Consider the following 17,312-nt stretch of genomic DNA (forward strand, 5'->3'; position numbering starts at 1 on the left):
CTTGGCAGTATCGCCATCCCAGCATCTGAATAAGAACATTTGATTGGGGCAATTACTTTAGCCAAATGGGAAAATCTGCTGAAATTTACCTTATTTGCGACCATCTCTGAAAACAAGCTCCCTCAGTCCCTGTGGCTCCTGCTTCGCCAAGCATCCTATGCAATGCAACCCTGGAAATCACTTTCACTCAATAATAGCAAAAGAGTAATACAAGAAAGGCTCGTGATGACGCTTCGTCTTTCAGGCTAAAAAGTCCGATCCCCGTTGTTCTTCATCAACTTCAAAACTTGCCCTAACTGATACGAACAAAGATATTGGTTAGACCTCCAAGCACGACTTCATTTTAATCACTTGCATACCTCCTCACTTTCAAATGAGAATGTCAAAAGGGTCGGGCGAGTCTGAAGTCTGAACTTGACCTGTCCCATTCAAAAAATGCTCATTGAGTTAAAACTTTAGTTGGGTCGGACAGAATCTGAACCTAAGTATTAGGCTCGAACTAAATGTGAGTTGAGATTGGGTTATATTAGGCTCAAACCTGATTAAAGTTCGGTCCATACATGAGTATAATTATATATGTAATATATATATATATATATATAATTTATAATTATACATATTACGACATAAAATGTTAATAATTTATATAAATTTGTATTAATTCATAAATATAAAATATATATTATATATAAGGGTTAAATGTATAAATCCCAATGAACTATTGTACTAGTTGCACTTTACATCCTAAAGTATTTTAATAGGCACTTTACATCCTTGGCCAACTAAAAAATAATTTAAAAATTAATTTTATCCAAGTAATTGATGAATGACCAATTTATTCTCCATTAAAAGCTTAAGGAACAAAAATACCATTTTGGTGGGAAAGATTACTATTTTAAATAGACTAATTTTCACTTTGCATCAAAAAGGCTAATTGTTAACATATTAAAAAAGAATACTGTTTTGCTTTGAATGAGAATTAAGACTATTGAGATCAAAATGGGTGCAAAATATGGAAATATTAAGCGACTATTGTGGTAATTTTAAAATATCATAATTTTCTTCAATGCATTATAATGCCATAACTTCATATAATCAGCAAAATTTCACTTGAAATCTTTACAAGAACAAAATTGGAGTAGAATCCAAAAATTTTCATATAAATTTAGCACAATAACTGCAATAAAGTTGCAATACTGAACTAAAATTGAAAACCACATATTAGTAACAAAATAGTGTACTCAGAAATTTCAATAAAACTCCTAAATTATTTACATTTCCTTGATAACAAACTTTTCTTACCTAGGCTAACTTGAAATATGTAGTAAAATAGGGTTACTGAGATTTTTGAATTGAATTTATTCCCTTTCTTCTTCTTTTTTTTTTCCCTTCGTCTTTTGTTTTAGTTGTCATTCAAATTGATCATATATTTTATTATTTTATGTTTTCAATTAGAATTTTATTATGAAGTGAAAATGAATCCATTTAAGGTGACAACTTTTTCCACCAAAGAAGTACTTTTGTCACTTTCAAGCTTTTAATGGAGGATAAATTGGTCATTTCATCAATTATTTGGATATGGAGTTAATTTTCTTACTATTTTCTAATTAATTGAGGGTGTAAAGTGCCTATTAAAATAGTTTAGGATGCAAAATGTAACTAGTGCAATAATTCGTGAGGGTTTTCTACATTTAACCCTCTATACAATTATGTATTTAATTATGAGTGTGGGCCAAATTCAATTTGAGTTCGAAACTCATATAATAGTGTGAGTTGAATTTGAACCTTTTAATATGAGCCAGAAATCCAAAAATTTGAAATCCAAAAATTCATATAATTTGTGAGTTGAGGTTGGACTTGTTAAAACTCAACTAAAAAAGCTTAATTGACATCCCTACTTTCAAATCTTGTACATGTGTCATGCCCATAAAACACACCCTACTTCATAGATTTAACTAACTAAGTACACAAGGCATCCAATATCAAAATAACTAGTAAAACCGTTTCAAACCATATATAAATCATGCAATTTACAATCAACTAATAATATGGGCAAATTTTTAAGGTACTCGAAGCTAAGAAAAGAGTATCCAAAAATATAAAATCGATATTTTAACGATAAAATCAGTATTTCTTTATGGCGAAAGCTCATGTAGACCCTCACCCACAGGTACTGCCCCTTAGCTTGCAATTATAGACCCTTACATGCCCCACTGCTAGGTAACTTTACGAGAAGGTGTTGGGTAATAAACCGGAGTGCACTAATACGGGTCAAGGAGATTTTTTTTTTTTTTTAAATACAGAAAGGGTCGTCGCGGGATGTTGGTCCGACGACTGACAAAATTTTTTGGGATAATTGCAGAAACCTCCCCTGAGATTTCTGACATTTGCACTGACCTCCCCTCTAGGTTTAAAAATTGCATTCACCTCCCCTAAACAGTAACAATTCATTGCAGAAACCTCCCTGACAGCTTTTGTAGAAGTGAGATAAGAAATTTCTTCCAATTTTGCCCTCTTCTTGCTTGACAATTATTATTTGCTTGACAATTGCTTAACTAATTAACTAATTAGTTAATAGTTAAACTAATTAACTATTAACTATGTGAGGACCAGTAAATTTTTCTTATTTTTATATTATTTTATTTTATTTTCTCGTATGCATTTTCTTCATTATACCTTATTATATTGATTTTTTTCAGATATTTTATAAGTGAATAGAGTTTTTAAATCATTTTCCTAGTTTAAGCTAGTTCATATTAAGTTTGAAGCGCATTATGGATGTGGGGCCCGCTAGTGTGCTAAGTGCGATAAAGTTTTGCCGATTAATTGAAGTTTTGTATAAAGAAATATTACTTTATAATAGCTTTACTACTCAATCACCCCGCAATAAGTGTAATGAACCCCACAATAAGTGTAAATGAACATAGAATTCAGGGTTTTCCCTTTTGTTTTCAAGATAGTGCGAATTAGGGTTTTTACGTCTATCCGTAGTGTGACTATCCGGTACGGAGTGTGGATCAAATTTGGTGATTAAGAGTGAATTTTAGATGATATTAAGTGTGTGATTAGAAGTGATAATAATAAGTTAGTGAATTATAAGTAAAAATCCTAATATACGCGATTTAAGGAAAATCGGGTTGAACCGACGGGTACCGTTTGTTACTGAATAAGTGCACCACTTGAGCACCACTTTATTACCTTAATCCCTTTGGTATTAATTGAACAAAATTAGCCCTAAATATCTTCTCCTTTTAGTCGAAAATGTGGAACAAAAAAACAAGAGAGAAAAGAAAATTTTGACTTCCAATTAAATTGTGACACTTGTCAAACCTTTGACCAAATTAACTCCAACCTTCTTATCTTTTCTAGAGCTTTGTTTCTTCTTCATTTCTGCATATTGCTGGCCGAAACTTGAGAGGGGGAAAGGGAGAGAAAACTTCATTTTTGCACTTCAATTTCAAGCCTCAATCTTGAGTTTCAACCGATAATCTTGCAAATTCCTCCACAAAAGTTAATCTCCAAGGAAGCTTAAGGGTTTTGGTGGAGTGATTTGGGAAGAGGAAGGTCTTGGCAGCTTCTTGACATAGGGATTAAGGTGAATTTGGTAAGAAACTTCCCTCTACTTCTTATATGTGTAAACTAGAAGCTTAAAGTTGTAGTTTTGATGGATTTATGGGGAAAATCTCATGGGTTAAAAGATATGTTGGGATGTTTAGCTAGGGTTTATATTGTCAGCCTTGATTATGGTTATCTACCTCTTAATTGATGTTATTGAGCTAGTAATTGGTGGGTTTGATGATAGAGCACTTGTTAGATATGAATTTATAGAGTAAAGGTGCAAATTTCAGAATTTGGAAACCAAGCTACCCTGTTCTGCCCGGTTCTGGTTGACCATGATGGAGGCCGAATTAGTCTTAGCACAAAACATAAAAGTTGTAGGAAATGATGTTTTATAGTTTCCTGTAAAATTTCAGCTCGATCGGAGCACTGTAGCATGTGAAATGACCGAAATACCCTTGACTGCCCATAAGCCCTGTTTCGCGGACAGTTTTCTGTCTTCGTGGATATTTCAATTTTTGACTCTAAAAATGCATGATTTAGCTTTGGAAGCCTTCATAAGAAATATAGGTACATGTCTTGGCTTCGAAACGCCATAAGATACACCTCAATCGGACTTCGGTACCCTCAGTTATTGTCGTTTAACCATAGTGCGGTTAGCTAACCTGTTTGTGAGATTCTGGTTTCGTATATTGCAATGTTGACCTAGCTACACTACGAACTGGACTGAGTGGTCTTCATCAAAGTTGTAGGCCTTTGTCTTAGCTTCGAAACAGTATAAATTGCATCCCAATCCGATAAGCGTAGCCTCAGTTGTGTCTGTTACGCAAAACAACGTCAAATCTGTCTCTTGTTTTCTGATTTAAACTTCATTTCCGGACATTTTCCTAGCTTGAATTTGTACTTGTACCACTTTGAGCCTATTGAACAGCTATTGAAATGAGATTATTTTGTGTGTGACTTTGGGATTGATTGAGAAAAACAATGAAGCTATAAATGGCTGGAAAATATGTAAATACAGAGGGCATGTTGCCCAAAATTTTAGGGCTATGCGATTCCTTCAAATTGTGTTGATCTTGGTAAAAATGATGGATTTTGGGAGTTGTTTGTAACCCTAGAACCAACTGTTATCTTTTTGCTCAAAAGTCATATTTTATTCTTTTGTACTAGTACTTAACTTGGGAAGGCATACGACTTGTAGTCCAGCCTCATTGATGCATTCCATTTACTAGGTTTGTGGATGTGCGAACTATAATTGTTTTATTTTGGTTATTTTAGGGTTTCTTAGCGATTAAAGCCACTTTGGGTAAAAACTTTTGAAGTATCTGTACTGGAACTGGTGAGTGTACTACTTCCCTAATTTGTTACTATCTGGCTATCTGTGACTTCTGTATATTCTGTATGAAACGAGGGTGTACTTTATCGCTCTCGTTTCTCTCATCTGTTACTTGTTTCTTGCATACTGTATAAGTCTGTATTTGCTCTCTGTATCTGTTATCTGTATCTGTTCTCTGTATAAGTCTGCGATCTCTGAGCTCAAAATCTGTGGCTAGTTACTCGAGTCGAGTCGACAAGAGTCTGGTCGATTAGATAACAAACCATGGTAGTCTGTTTCTGGGAATCTTTGGGTATTGAGACTCTTGATTCCGGTATAATCGAATATTACCATTTCTGTTTCTGTTGAGGTGTTCGGGCCCGGTAGGGGGTATGTTCGGTGGACGGAATCTGGTGTAAAGTGAGGTCTACGGACATGTTGGTTCAGTATACGTTGACGGAGAGTCAACGGGTTGGGATCAAACTCTGCAACGAAAATTTGGTTCCTGAGAGCCACCCGTATCCTTTCTATCTGCGGTGTTTGTTCATTTCCTTACTTGATTTGCATATGTGACTATTTGAATATGAAGTTCCATGATTCTTACCTGCTATTATTTTGGTACCTCATTGAGCGTAAGCTCACCTCCTTGCTGTTATCTTTGTTTTCCTTGCAGGAAACCAAACTTTGAATCCATGATTTTGGAAGAAAGGGTCGAGCTAGTGTAATTAGTATTTTGTTAAGCTCTTTTGCAACCGAAACCTGAATCGTATTTTTATGTGTATGAATACCTTGGCTTGTATTTTAGTTTAGTTAATTTGCCAAAGACTCTGATGTAAATATATGTATAAGTGTAAGGATCGAAAACAACCAAGTGAAAGAGATAAGCAGTGTAAAGATCACAAACGTAATAATAAATAAATAAAAAGGAAAGAATTGCAAACCAATTAACTACCCAACTCCTCTTGAGCTTGTAGATTAATTCAAATAAGTTTCTTCAAGTTGATGAATTACAATCACTCTTACGTACAAAGGAAGGTTCACCTCCTCCTTGCCCCAAACACCACTCGGTCAAGTCAGGAAGTTTTTACTATCCCTCAGGACAACCCTCACAGAGCTACACTTATAAAATATTCACTCACAAATGAAAAGTTTACAATGAACCTCACACCACTAAGACTACAAATCTTCTTCGAAGAGTATTTTCTCACTAAAATCACTTTAGATCTTTTGTATCTTCAGTGTGCAAAAGTTATTTTAAATATTTGACCAACCACTATTTATATAGGATCAAGAAAGTGGCTCATTAATGCTTCCAACGGATAGAAAGTAGTTGAACAGTCAACTAGCCGTTGGAGTATCGGACATCCGGTACTCCTGTTTTTTGTGTCCGACAGCAGGCAATGAGTTTGAGAAATTTTCTTCAATTCTATTGGACGTCCAGTGCAAACTCTTTGTGCGTCCGACAGTAAACAAAGAGATTTGAGAAATCATCTTGTTTCTATCGGACATCCGGTGGAGACATATTCAGCGTCCGATGGTTTCGTCGATTTTGAAGGATCCTATCGGACGTCCGATGCTTGCGTCCGATCGAGGTCAGTGATCCAGGGAGAATGTCTTATTTCCTTCGGACGTCCGGTGGTGGAGTTCTTCATACATCCGAAATTGCGCAATGATTATCGAACGTCCGATCCAAGCGTCCGACAGCTTTCAGCAGCTTTTGTCCCTTTCAATTGCACTTGATCTTTGAATTTGATTTGCTTCACAACTGAAAATATTTCTTGAAGAGATATTAGAATTATCCATTGTTTTGTAAATATCAAAAGCTAGGGACCAATGTCAACAATAAGTGTATAACCTGGTCTATTAAGTGTATTCAGTTGAGATCATGATTTTATGGTTTGGTAAGTATGTTCTCACCTTAGTAGTCTCCGATTGTTCGTTTTCTTTGGGTCCTATCACGCGCGTACCATATCGGGTTTGTGTGATTCAACTCCGTAATTCTGGCGAGAGTTGGGCAGGCGGTCCGCCGAACCATTTGGTTCGCCTTAGGGTGAGGTGGGGCTGTCACAAACTAATTATCTGATTAATTATTAACTAATTAACTAATTATCTAATTATCTAGTTATCTAATTAACTAATTAACTAATTAATTAATTAACTAATTAACTAATTTCTATTTATCTAATTAATTGCTTAACTAATTAACTAAACCTGTTGTCTGTCCGAAACTAACAAACTATTTGCATGTTAAACTCATTAACTAATTAACTGCCTAACTAATCAACTAATTAACTAACTAATTAACAGACTATTTGCATGTTAAACTATATGCAGTACGCATTACCTATTTAAAGTATCGGCTCTTTATGGGTATTTTACTTTCAAACATTTAATTTATAATAAAAACATCAATGTTTGTAAGTAAAATTCAAAAAGTGTTACAGTAATATTCTTACAAAAAGGGAGGGGCATAGGGCCATAAATTAAATGTTTGAAAGTAATATTCTTACAAAAAGGGATGGGCATAGGGCCATAAATTAAATGTTTGAAAGTAAAAATATTGATATTGTTTGTAACACTTTTTGAATTTTACTTACAAATATTGATATTTTCATCATTAATTAAATGTTTGAAAGTAAAATACCTATAGAGAGTCGATACTTTAAATAGGTAATACGTACTGCATATAGTTTAACATGCAAATAGTTTGTTAATTAGTTATTTAATTAATTAGTTAATTAGTTAAGCAGTTAATTAGTTAATTAGTTTAACATGCAAATAGTTTGTTAGTTTCGGACAGACAATAACTTTAGTTAATTAGTTAATTAGATAAATAGAAATTAGTTGATTAATTAATTAGATAATTAGTTAGTTAATTAGTTAAGCAGTTAATTAGTTAATTAGTTTAACATGCAAATAGTTTGTTAGTTTCGGATAGACAACAGCTTTAGTTAATTAGTTAATTAGATAAATAGAAATTAGTTAATTAGTTAATTAATTAATTAGATAATTAGTTAGTTAATTAGTTAAGTAGTTAATTAGTTAATTAGTTTAACATGCAAATAGTTCGTTAGTTTCGGACAAACAACAGCTTTAGTTAATTAGTTAATTAGTTAAGCAGTTAATTAATTAATTAGTTTAACATGCAAATAGTTTGTTAGTTTTGGATAGACAACAACTTTAGTTAATTAGTTAATTAGTTAATTAGATAAGCAAAAATTAGTTAATTAATTAATTGGATAATTAGTTAGTTAATTAGTTAAGCAGTTAATTAGTTTAACATGCAAATAGTTTGTTAGTTTAGGATAGACAACAACTTTAGTTAATTAGTTAATTAGTTAAGCAGTTAATTAGTTTAACATGCAAATAGTTTGTTAGTTTCGGATAGACAACAACTTTAGTTAATTAGATAAATAAAAATTTGTTAATTAATTAATTAATTAATTAGATAATTAGGTAGTTAATTAGTTAAGCAGCTAATTAGTTAATTAGTTTAACATGCAAATAGTTTATTAGTTTCGGACAGACAACAGCTTTAGTTAATTAGTTAATTAGATAATTAGTTAATTAATTAATTAATTAATTAGATAATTAGTTAATTAGATAAATAGAGATTAGTTAATTAGATAAACAGAAATTAGTTAATTAGTTAATTAATTAATTAGATAATTAGTTAATAGTTAATTAGTTTAATTATGTAGAAATAGTTTGATTAGTTAATAACTATTAACAATTAGATAATTAGTTAATAGTTAATTAGATAATTAGTTATTAATTAATTAGATTATTAGTTAATTAGTTAATTAGTTAAACTATTCAGAAATAGTTAATTTAGTGTAATTTTTATTAACAAATGTTTTGTTGGGTTTGATGAAAGTACTCATCACATTCATTTGGTAAAATTAAATCATGTTAGGGGTACTTTAGTAAATTGACCCACTTTTGCCTATTAAATTGCCTCCAACTTTTGATAGGGGAGGTCAGTGCTATTTCAAAATTGATAGGGGAGGTCAATGCTATTACTATAAAAGTCAGGGAAGGTTTCTGCAATTATCCCAAATTTTTTTTGAAAAGCAAACCTACCCAAAAAGTTAAAATTTTTTAAAGAACCGTGGCACTAGCATCTAGTTTGTTAATATGTCGTGTTTACTACCAACTTCTGTTTGTTAGTATTTCGTGTACGTATAATAGAGTTTTAAATTTGTTCTAATTACATTCTTTTACTTTTCTCTAACTTGTTTTCATTTTATTATTAATAATTCTTCATCAATATTATAATACAATAAATTTTATGTCTCTTAATTACATTTTCAAGCATAATATAATCTAACATCCAATAATTTAAATGCATAGAATATTGCAACTTACAATAAAGCAGATATGAATAGTAAAAGTGTTAAATAAGTTGTGACAAAAATAAGTTTCAATCAATTAGTAGCATTAAAAAGTATAAAGTAAACGAATTGTTTTAGCTAATCTATTTAAATGTACAATTTATTATCTAAAATTCACAATACAAGCAATATACAATATTATTCTATTTATGATGTGTTTCCAAGAAGATTAAAAAGTGAGTGTGTTAGTGTGTTAGTGTGTAAAAATATATTTATGTATGTGAAAATATATTTATGTGTGTGAAAAAAATCCTTTTGTGTGTTAAAATGTATGTAAGAAAGTTTATGTATCAAAATGTATTAATTAATATGTTGGATCATGGGTTTGAAATGACCCAAATATGACCCAACCCAAAATCAACCCAATTTAAAGTTGAATGGATTAAATATAAGTATAACCCAATATCAACTCGTCCATCGTCTGCCCAACCTGTCCAATTGCCAAGTATAAGAAAACCTCAGGGAGGTTTCTAAAACTATCCTTAAGATAAAAAGATAAGTATCCCAATTATAAACTGTCCTAATAAGCTAACGGACTTCACTAAAAATAATTAAGAGATAAACAAAGGAAAGGAAAGAGCATTTCACTATAGCGGGAGATTTTAGTTGTTTCGATGTGACGGGAATTGGCATATTGCTCTGGCAGTATTGCCATCCAGCATATGAATAAGAAAGTCCGCCGGAATTCATCGTACTTGCCAGCATTTTTAAAAGTAAGCTCCCTATTGATCCTGTCTCTCGTTGCATCTCGTGCAATGCTTTCACTGCATAGTAGTAACATCAGAAAGACTCGTGATGATGCTCTCTGCCTTCGGCGACAAGTCCGATCTCTGTTGTTCTTCATCAGCTTCAAATCTTCCTCTTAGTGATAAGAAGAAAGACATTGTTAGACCTCCAAACACAACTTCACTTCGATCGCTTGCAGAGCTCCTCAGTTTCAAATCCCTTATCTCATCATCAACAAAATCAATCCACCAAAACCTCCTGCCTCACGACGATGCTCTAGTGGCTCCACGTCGTGCCCCTTCCTCATCGTCATCCCCCTTCTCAGCTACAGTCATCAGCAACAATGAAGATCTCTTAATTCAGATTTTACTTTTCCTGCCACCAAAATCGCTTATTCGCTTTCAGTGCATTTCAAAGCAATGGCGTGCACTCATCTCAAGCCCCCGATTCTGTCGCCTTCACTTGCAGAAGAGTCGCACCACCTCATCTAGTGCTTCAGAAGCCGGTCTCTTCTTGTATCGAAGAATATACAAGAACTTTGAGCTGAATGCTATCTCTCTATGTCATGACAGATCAACTGCAATGGGTATGATATCTTCACGCTTCGTTAATTTTCTTGGCATGGAGGGTGAAATTTTAGGTTTTCATTCTTGTAACGGGCTAATCTTCATTGATTTTTGGTGGAATTATGATATTCGAAGATACTATGTCTATAATCCAACGACCAATCAATATCGGCTTATTCCACAGCCAGATATTGATGGAAAATTTCGAACAACCACAGCTGTGAACATTGTTTTTGATCCGCTCATGTCTGATGAGTACAGGTTAGTATGTGTGCTGTCAAAAGTAATAGACGAAGAAATGGAAATAGGTGAGTTTTATTTCTTGGTCTATTCCTCCGAAACTGCGGTTTGGAAGGAATGTACTGATGTCAAAACTGAGGGAACGGATTACTACCATTTCAAGCAGGGAGTCTATTGGAATGGTAATCTTTATTGGAATAATGCAATCAGTTCTTTACTATGTTTTGATTTCGAGCATAATTGCGTAAGGAAAATGAAAATGACAAGGACTCCATCACCACGGCCACCACCACCATATTTGATAAATTATTACTTCGGTGAATCAGGAGGGAACTTGCATCTGATCCATCAATTTGAGCCTCAACCTAATTTTTTTCATATAAGGGAGTTGGAATTGGAGCTGGGGTTAGGGAGATACAATTCAAGATGGTTGCTGAAGTATCGAGTTGATATTGGAGCTTTGACAGCAAGGTATCCATTACTTGTGAATGAGAGGTTTGCTGCTTATGGGAACCAATTTGTATTTGGGATACCATATTTTCTTGTGGACAAGAAAGAAAACAAGGCAAAGGTAATGATCTCTTTACGAGGTAAAATCATTCTTCATGAGATTATTAGTGGAAGTATTGAAGAGCTGGTTGAAATTGAGCCGGCTAATCTTCAATTTTTAGGGTATCACATGTCATTTTACGATTGGAATGCTGCATTCAAGCATTTCGAGACACTAGCTTGCGTTTAATGACTATATTTTGTGTTAAGAATATTCAGCAAAAGTTCAATTAGAGTATTGGGGGACTGGTTGTTATTCAAAGCCAGCAACAAGCTGTCGGATATCGTCCTAGAACAAGACCTTTTCGAGGATCGATCACTCGTGTTATAATTTTATGTAAAATAACTGTTTGCCTAATTATGATTTACCATTGCAATTTTTTTTTATCTTGCAGTGACATTAAGCGCACAAACTTTTATGGGAGGTTTCTAGCAATTACAAAGAGCTCTCCTCAAGTTTCAAAAATTACACCTACCTCTCTTGCTTTTCTAGTTTCAAAAATTACACATACCTTTTTTGCTTTTAAGGTTTATGTAACAATATAAACCCAATAGCCTATAATTTTTCACAAATATCTTAAACTGCCCTTCTTCTGAAAAACAAAACAAAATAAGATTTTAATTTTTAACTTCTTGTACGTGGCATACTCACTAAAGCAAACAGAGTCCAGTGACTCCAACTCATCTCAAAATTTATTACTTGCTCATTCTTACTTAATGCAACTCACTACCACCACTACCAATACTGAACAAAAAAAATGCCCCTAAGTCCCTAAGAACATAATTCATCATTGCTCTAGCACTCTTAAAAGTAGAGACAAAATTCTATCTTCATAGTTAAACCACAATCAATCGGTAAATTAAAGAGAAAACCAATGTGTTTTTTAATTGCTAGACTTTTTTGCTTAACAAACATAATAGTCACTTCTTTATCTTTCAACTCTCAATTTCATTTTTTTTCCCTATATTACTGCCACCTCTTTCATCTTCCCCTAATTTGACAATAAAATTCACAGTCTGTACCTAGTTAATTTGGTAACTTCAATTGGCTTACATTTGTAAAGAGTAAAACTATTGAAAAAAAAAAAAAGAAAGGGTCTAAAATTTTAATAGTAAGAAAGAGACAGGAAAACAAAAATATACAAATAAATTTTGAAAATAATAAAAAATTAATAGTGGTGTGGTTGGTAATAATGGAGTGCAGTATTTGGTGAGAGGGAAAAGCGATTGTAGGGGAAAAAAAGAGAAGAGTATGAAAGAGAGAGGGAGGAATGGAGGAAGAAATGAAAATTAGAAAATTGATGGAGATTGTTCTTTGAGATTAGGAAATTGCAAGTAGAATAATAAGAAGTAATTTTTGGCTTTAAATGTCCCTTTATGAATTAACTATCTAGTGGAGGACAATTTAGTCATTTGATTGGACCAAGGGATGTCTATGTAATTATTGAAACTTCAAGGGAGCTGAGTAAAATTGTCAAAACCTCAAGAAAGGTTTTTGAAATTATCCCAAATTTTATTTATGTACGTGTGTAAAAGGATTTGGATCTCTTCTCGAAATTTGTTTCGACCAAGATCAACAGTATATTTCACACACCACTGGGAATAACCCCTATCCATTTTCAAGACATCAAACTTCATGGCCCGAGGACCATATATCTCAATAAGATGTAAATGTCTCCCTACTACCCAAAATACTGAATATTTCGTTTATGTTGCCTCTCACCTATTAAACTACTAGGCATTGGTCAAAAACATTGGTGATCCAAACTAAAACACAAGAAATGCTCCCTTATTTAACTAACCTAATGAAGATTTCCACTCCAAAAAACCCCTTGCTTAAAGAAATAATCCCCTGACTCAATCAACATCGAGTCGCTAGATTCTTTCCACACACCAAATTTAGATAAATATACAAAAAATCGACAGCAATTTTCTCGTAATAAATCCACCCCTACGCACACAACCTTGTAATCGTCCGATTTTATTGGATCAAAAGCAATGCTCACTTCTCTAATATTGCAAGTCCTTTCAAGTATAGTAAGCTTACTTAGAAGAACTTAGAGGAGCCTGTGATGAAGAGACTAATAAGTTTTTTAAGTTGCTGAAGCATGCCGAAACAGAGTTATACCCTGGATGTAAAAATTTTACTCTTCTATCATTTGTCATCAAGTTGTTGCATGTCAAGTCTCTTTGTCGATGGAGCAACAACTCAATGACAATATTACTGGAGCTTCTCAAGGAAGTTTTTCCTGAGAATGAATTATTTCCAAGCTCTTATCGTGATGCTTGGAAAATTGTTAAAGACTTGGGTCTTAGCTACCATAAAATTCATGCATGCCCCAATGATTGCTTGATTTATTGGAAGGAGACAGAACATGAAACCTTTTGCAGAAAGTGTGGAACTCCTAGGTATAAGCAAATTGTAAAACAATCTGATGATTCAAGTGAACAAGCTAACAAAGTTCCAGCAAAGCTTGTTCGCTATTTTCCTTTGAAACCACGTCTCCAAAGGCTGTTCATGTCATCAAAGACTGCTTCATTAATGAGATGGCATGAAGAGGAGCGCATCAAGGATGGAAAATTGAGACATCCGGCAGACTCTTTAGCTTGGAAGCATTTTAATGACCGGCACCCAAGCTTTGCTAGTGATCCTCGCAATGTTCGTGTTGGACTTGCAGCGGATGGATTTAACCCATTCAAAGCAATGAACAATAAATACAGCACCTGGCCAGTGATTTTAGTGCCATATAATTTACCCTCATGGATGTGCATGAAGCAAACATCATTTATGTTGTGTTTGCTAATTGATGGGCCTAAAGCTCCAGGTAATGATATTCACGTATATCTTCAACCAGTAATTGATGAATTGAATGAGTTTTGGGATCCAGGGGTGCCTACTTATGATGCAGCTAGTAAGCAAATGTTTTACTTACGTGCTGCACTACTTTGGACTATCAATGATTTTCCAGCTTATGGAAATCTATCTGGTTGGAGTACCAAAGGGAAGTATGCATGCCCTTGTTGTAATAAAGATGTTCGAAGTCAATGGTTGATGCATAGCAAAAAACATTGCTATTTGGGTCATCGTCGATTTCTAGCTATTGATCATCCTTATCGTCTAAATCGAGCGCAGTTTGATGGGACAATTGAGAAACATTCTAGACCTGTTCGATTATATGGGTTTGAGATTTTAGAACAACTAAGAGATTTTAGAAATGAATTTGGAAAGGATCAACCAGTTTCCTCAGCTAGGAAAAGGAAAAGGAGGACTAAAGATAATAATGACTTTGAACAAAGTCCCATATGTAGGTATAATTGGAAAAGATTGAATGTATTCTTTCAGTTACCGTATTGGGTGGATAATTTGCTTCCACATAATCTGGATATAATGCATATTGAGAAGAATTTCTTGGAGAATCTCTTGTGGACACTGTTGGGGATGGGCAAGACAAATGATGACATTAATGCTCGATATGATCTAAAAGAAATGGGGATAAGAAAGGCACTTCACCCACAATCTAAGGGTGACAAAGTGTTTCTTCCACCTGCATGCTTCACAATGAGCAAAGATGAAAAAGAAATTTTTTGTAATGTGCTAAAAACTGTCAAGGTCCCTGATGGTTATGCATCAAACATTTCAAGGTGTGTGAATATTAAAGAACGACAAATCTCTGGGTTAAAGAGTCATGATTGTCACATATTAATGCAACAATTGTTATCCATTGCTGTGAGAAGAATATTGCCTAAACATGTTTGCAGAATTATCATTGAGTTACGAGATATATTTAGGCAATTATACTCGAAAGTGCTTACTGTAGCAGATTGTGAAACTTTGGAGGACCGTACTCCACTGGCCCTTTGTGAACTTGAGAAGATGTTTCCACCTCCATTTTTCAATATCATGGAGCATTTGCTTGTTCACTTGCTTGAAGAGGCGAAACTTGGTGGACCATTTCAATTTCGGTCTATGTATCCTATTGAGAGGTAAAAGATTATCAACTTAATCTATGTACATTGAAAAATCACCACCGATATTAATATAAATTCTATGCATAGGTATCTGTGTACTTTGAAAAATTATGTACGGAGTCGAAGTCACCCTGAAGGTTCAATAGCAGAGGGCTACTTGGCGGAAGAATGTATGACATTCTGTTCCATGTACTTGGACAATATTGAATCAAAGTTGAATCGCCCACCTAGGAACTATGAAGGTGAATATTTAAATAGACAGATTGGCCGTCCCTTAGGAAAAGAAGAGGTCATCTATTTAGATGATGTCTCTTGGGTTCAAGCTCATCGTTATGTTCTTGGAAATCTTGAAACTATTGATCCTTTTCGCAGGTAAGTTCACAGTTTATCAAACTTAATCAATAACTCATGAATTATTGCTTTCATTAAAGTATTTAATGACTAATGTAGGGACCATAAGCATTTGCTAAAACTAGAAAAACCACGCATGTCAAACTATGAAAGGGAGAAAATTCATAGTGAAACATTTTACAAGTGGTTTAAGAAGCATGTAAGTTTTAAATTCAGTAGTGAATTTAATTGAGCTTCATTTTCATATATTTAATATTCTCTAGAGTTAACATACAATAACAGTTTTTGTTCAAAACTTGTAGGTTGCAGATTTGGAAAAATCTAATAGTTGCCATGATTATTATAAAGAAATTGCTTATTTGGCTGCTGGTCCTGATAAGTGGGCAAAAAACTATTCTGGTTACATTGTTAATGGTTTTCGTTTCCATACTAAGAAGCGTGAGATGAGAAGGCAAACTCAAAATAGTGGTGTATTTGTGAATGCTAGTGCCAATAGTTTCGCTAGTACAAAGGATAAGAACCCTATATCTGGAATTTTAGAATACTATGGGGTCTTAGTGGATATTGTTGAGTTGAGATACTCAAATGACATTAAATTTGTGATGTTCAAGTGTGATTGGGTTGATAATGTCACTGGAATGAAACAAGATGAACACAACTTCACACTTGTTAACTTTGATCATATATTGTACAAGCAAAACACGAAGAATGATGAGCCTTTCATCCTGGCCTCTCAAGCACAGCAAGCTTGGTATGTTCGGGATGCATTGGAACCTGAATGGAATATAGTTGTCAAGATGACCCCTCGAGATCTTTTCATTATTGATCCAGAAATTAACATATGTGAAGATATCCAGGATGAGCATTCTGGATGGCAACATGTTAATAACAATAATTCTAAGGATAGTAACGTTTCATGGGTTAGGGAAGGTGTTGATGGAGTTATACTTGATGCACAAACTACAAAATCCAAGGCACACGTTGCTGAAGTTGATGATGGATTCTTCTCTGATGAGGATAATCTTGGGATTGACAATACGATTGATGATACAAGTGATGATGATGATTTTTTTGATAAAGCCCAACAAGGAGACAAGGCTGATGATTGACTCTAATTTTGGAATATAATCCTAACATTTTGTTATATGAAGTTTAGATATGCCAATATTAGATGAAGTTACTGATTAGTATGAAAAATATTAATTGTGGGATCATTTTCACTGCCTTGGATGTCAATTTATAATTCCTTATGTTCATATTAGTCTCCTTGATAACCTGCATTCTACTTCTTTTTTTAGCAGGTTGGTAATGCTGGATTTACCTTATGTTCAATTTATGATTCCTTATGTTCATATTAGCAAGTTGGTAATGTTGGTTTCATTGGGTTATAGTTCCTTAATATGTATATGTTCTTTGTGTTTGCAGATTTTAGAAACTTAAACTCCAAAAGTAAGATGATACAACACTCTCTTGCTGAATTATGTGATTGGTTTCTGAAAAAAGCCAGTAAAATTAATCATCTTACTTAACTTTGCCTTCAAAAATCAGAAGCTGCTTTTATAGGTTTTCCATGGCACCAAGTAAGAAGGGGCCCCGCAAAGTTGTTGGGCTAATGTCCGGAGCGCATATTGAGTCCACTAATAG

The 17,312-nt window shown here is 33.8% G+C and overlaps 3 protein-coding genes and 1 long non-coding RNA gene across 5 annotated transcripts; all 4 read left to right on the forward strand.

Moving 5' to 3' along the window:
• The first annotated feature begins 3,405 nt into the window (after positions 1–3,405).
• On the forward strand, positions 3,406–5,817 carry LOC113691898 (uncharacterized). 2 transcript variants are annotated; one of them, XR_011815547.1, is made up of 3 exons: positions 3,406–3,604; positions 4,837–4,897; positions 5,547–5,817. It is a non-coding gene; the product is annotated as an uncharacterized lncRNA (long non-coding RNA). The 2 variants fall into 2 exon arrangements; XR_003448813.2 differs by having other exon boundaries at positions 4,837–5,817.
• Positions 5,818–10,028: 4,211 nt separating this feature from the next.
• LOC113693381 (F-box protein At5g07610-like) lies at positions 10,029–11,610 on the forward strand. The gene has a single exon (XM_027211930.2). It carries the CDS (start codon positions 10,063–10,065, stop codon positions 11,536–11,538), a length of 1,476 nt encoding a protein of 491 aa, XP_027067731.1. The 5' UTR covers positions 10,029–10,062; the 3' UTR covers positions 11,539–11,610.
• Positions 11,611–13,560: 1,950 nt separating this feature from the next.
• Positions 13,561–15,119, forward strand: LOC113693383 (uncharacterized). The gene is made up of 2 exons (XM_027211931.2): positions 13,561–14,994; positions 15,108–15,119. Exons 1-2 carry the CDS (start codon positions 13,561–13,563, stop codon positions 15,117–15,119), a joined length of 1,446 nt encoding a protein of 481 aa, XP_027067732.1.
• Positions 15,120–15,804: 685 nt separating this feature from the next.
• LOC140008863 (uncharacterized) lies at positions 15,805–16,777 on the forward strand. The gene is made up of 2 exons (XM_072053764.1): positions 15,805–15,867; positions 15,971–16,777. The coding sequence occupies exons 1-2, from the start codon at positions 15,805–15,807 to the stop codon at positions 16,775–16,777; spliced, it is 870 nt and encodes a 289-aa protein (XP_071909865.1).
• The last annotated feature ends 535 nt before the right edge of the window (positions 16,778–17,312 follow it).

The sequence above is a fragment of the Coffea arabica genome, chromosome 6c (genome assembly GCF_036785885.1).
Source record: "Coffea arabica cultivar ET-39 chromosome 6c, Coffea Arabica ET-39 HiFi, whole genome shotgun sequence".
Lineage (NCBI taxonomy): Eukaryota > Viridiplantae > Streptophyta > Magnoliopsida > Gentianales > Rubiaceae > Coffea > Coffea arabica.

Coding starts and splice junctions, on each gene's coding strand:
- LOC140008863 (XM_072053764.1), top strand. CDS start 15,805: ATGTCAAACTATGAAAGGGAGAAAATTCATAGTGAAACATTTTACAAG. Junction 15,868..15,970: donor ACAAGTGGTTTAAGAAGCAT/GTAAGTTTTAAA, acceptor CAAAACTTGTAG/GTTGCAGATTTGGAAAAATC.
- LOC113693381 (XM_027211930.2), top strand. CDS start 10,063: ATGATGCTCTCTGCCTTCGGCGACAAGTCCGATCTCTGTTGTTCTTCA.
- LOC113693383 (XM_027211931.2), top strand. CDS start 13,561: ATGACAATATTACTGGAGCTTCTCAAGGAAGTTTTTCCTGAGAATGAA.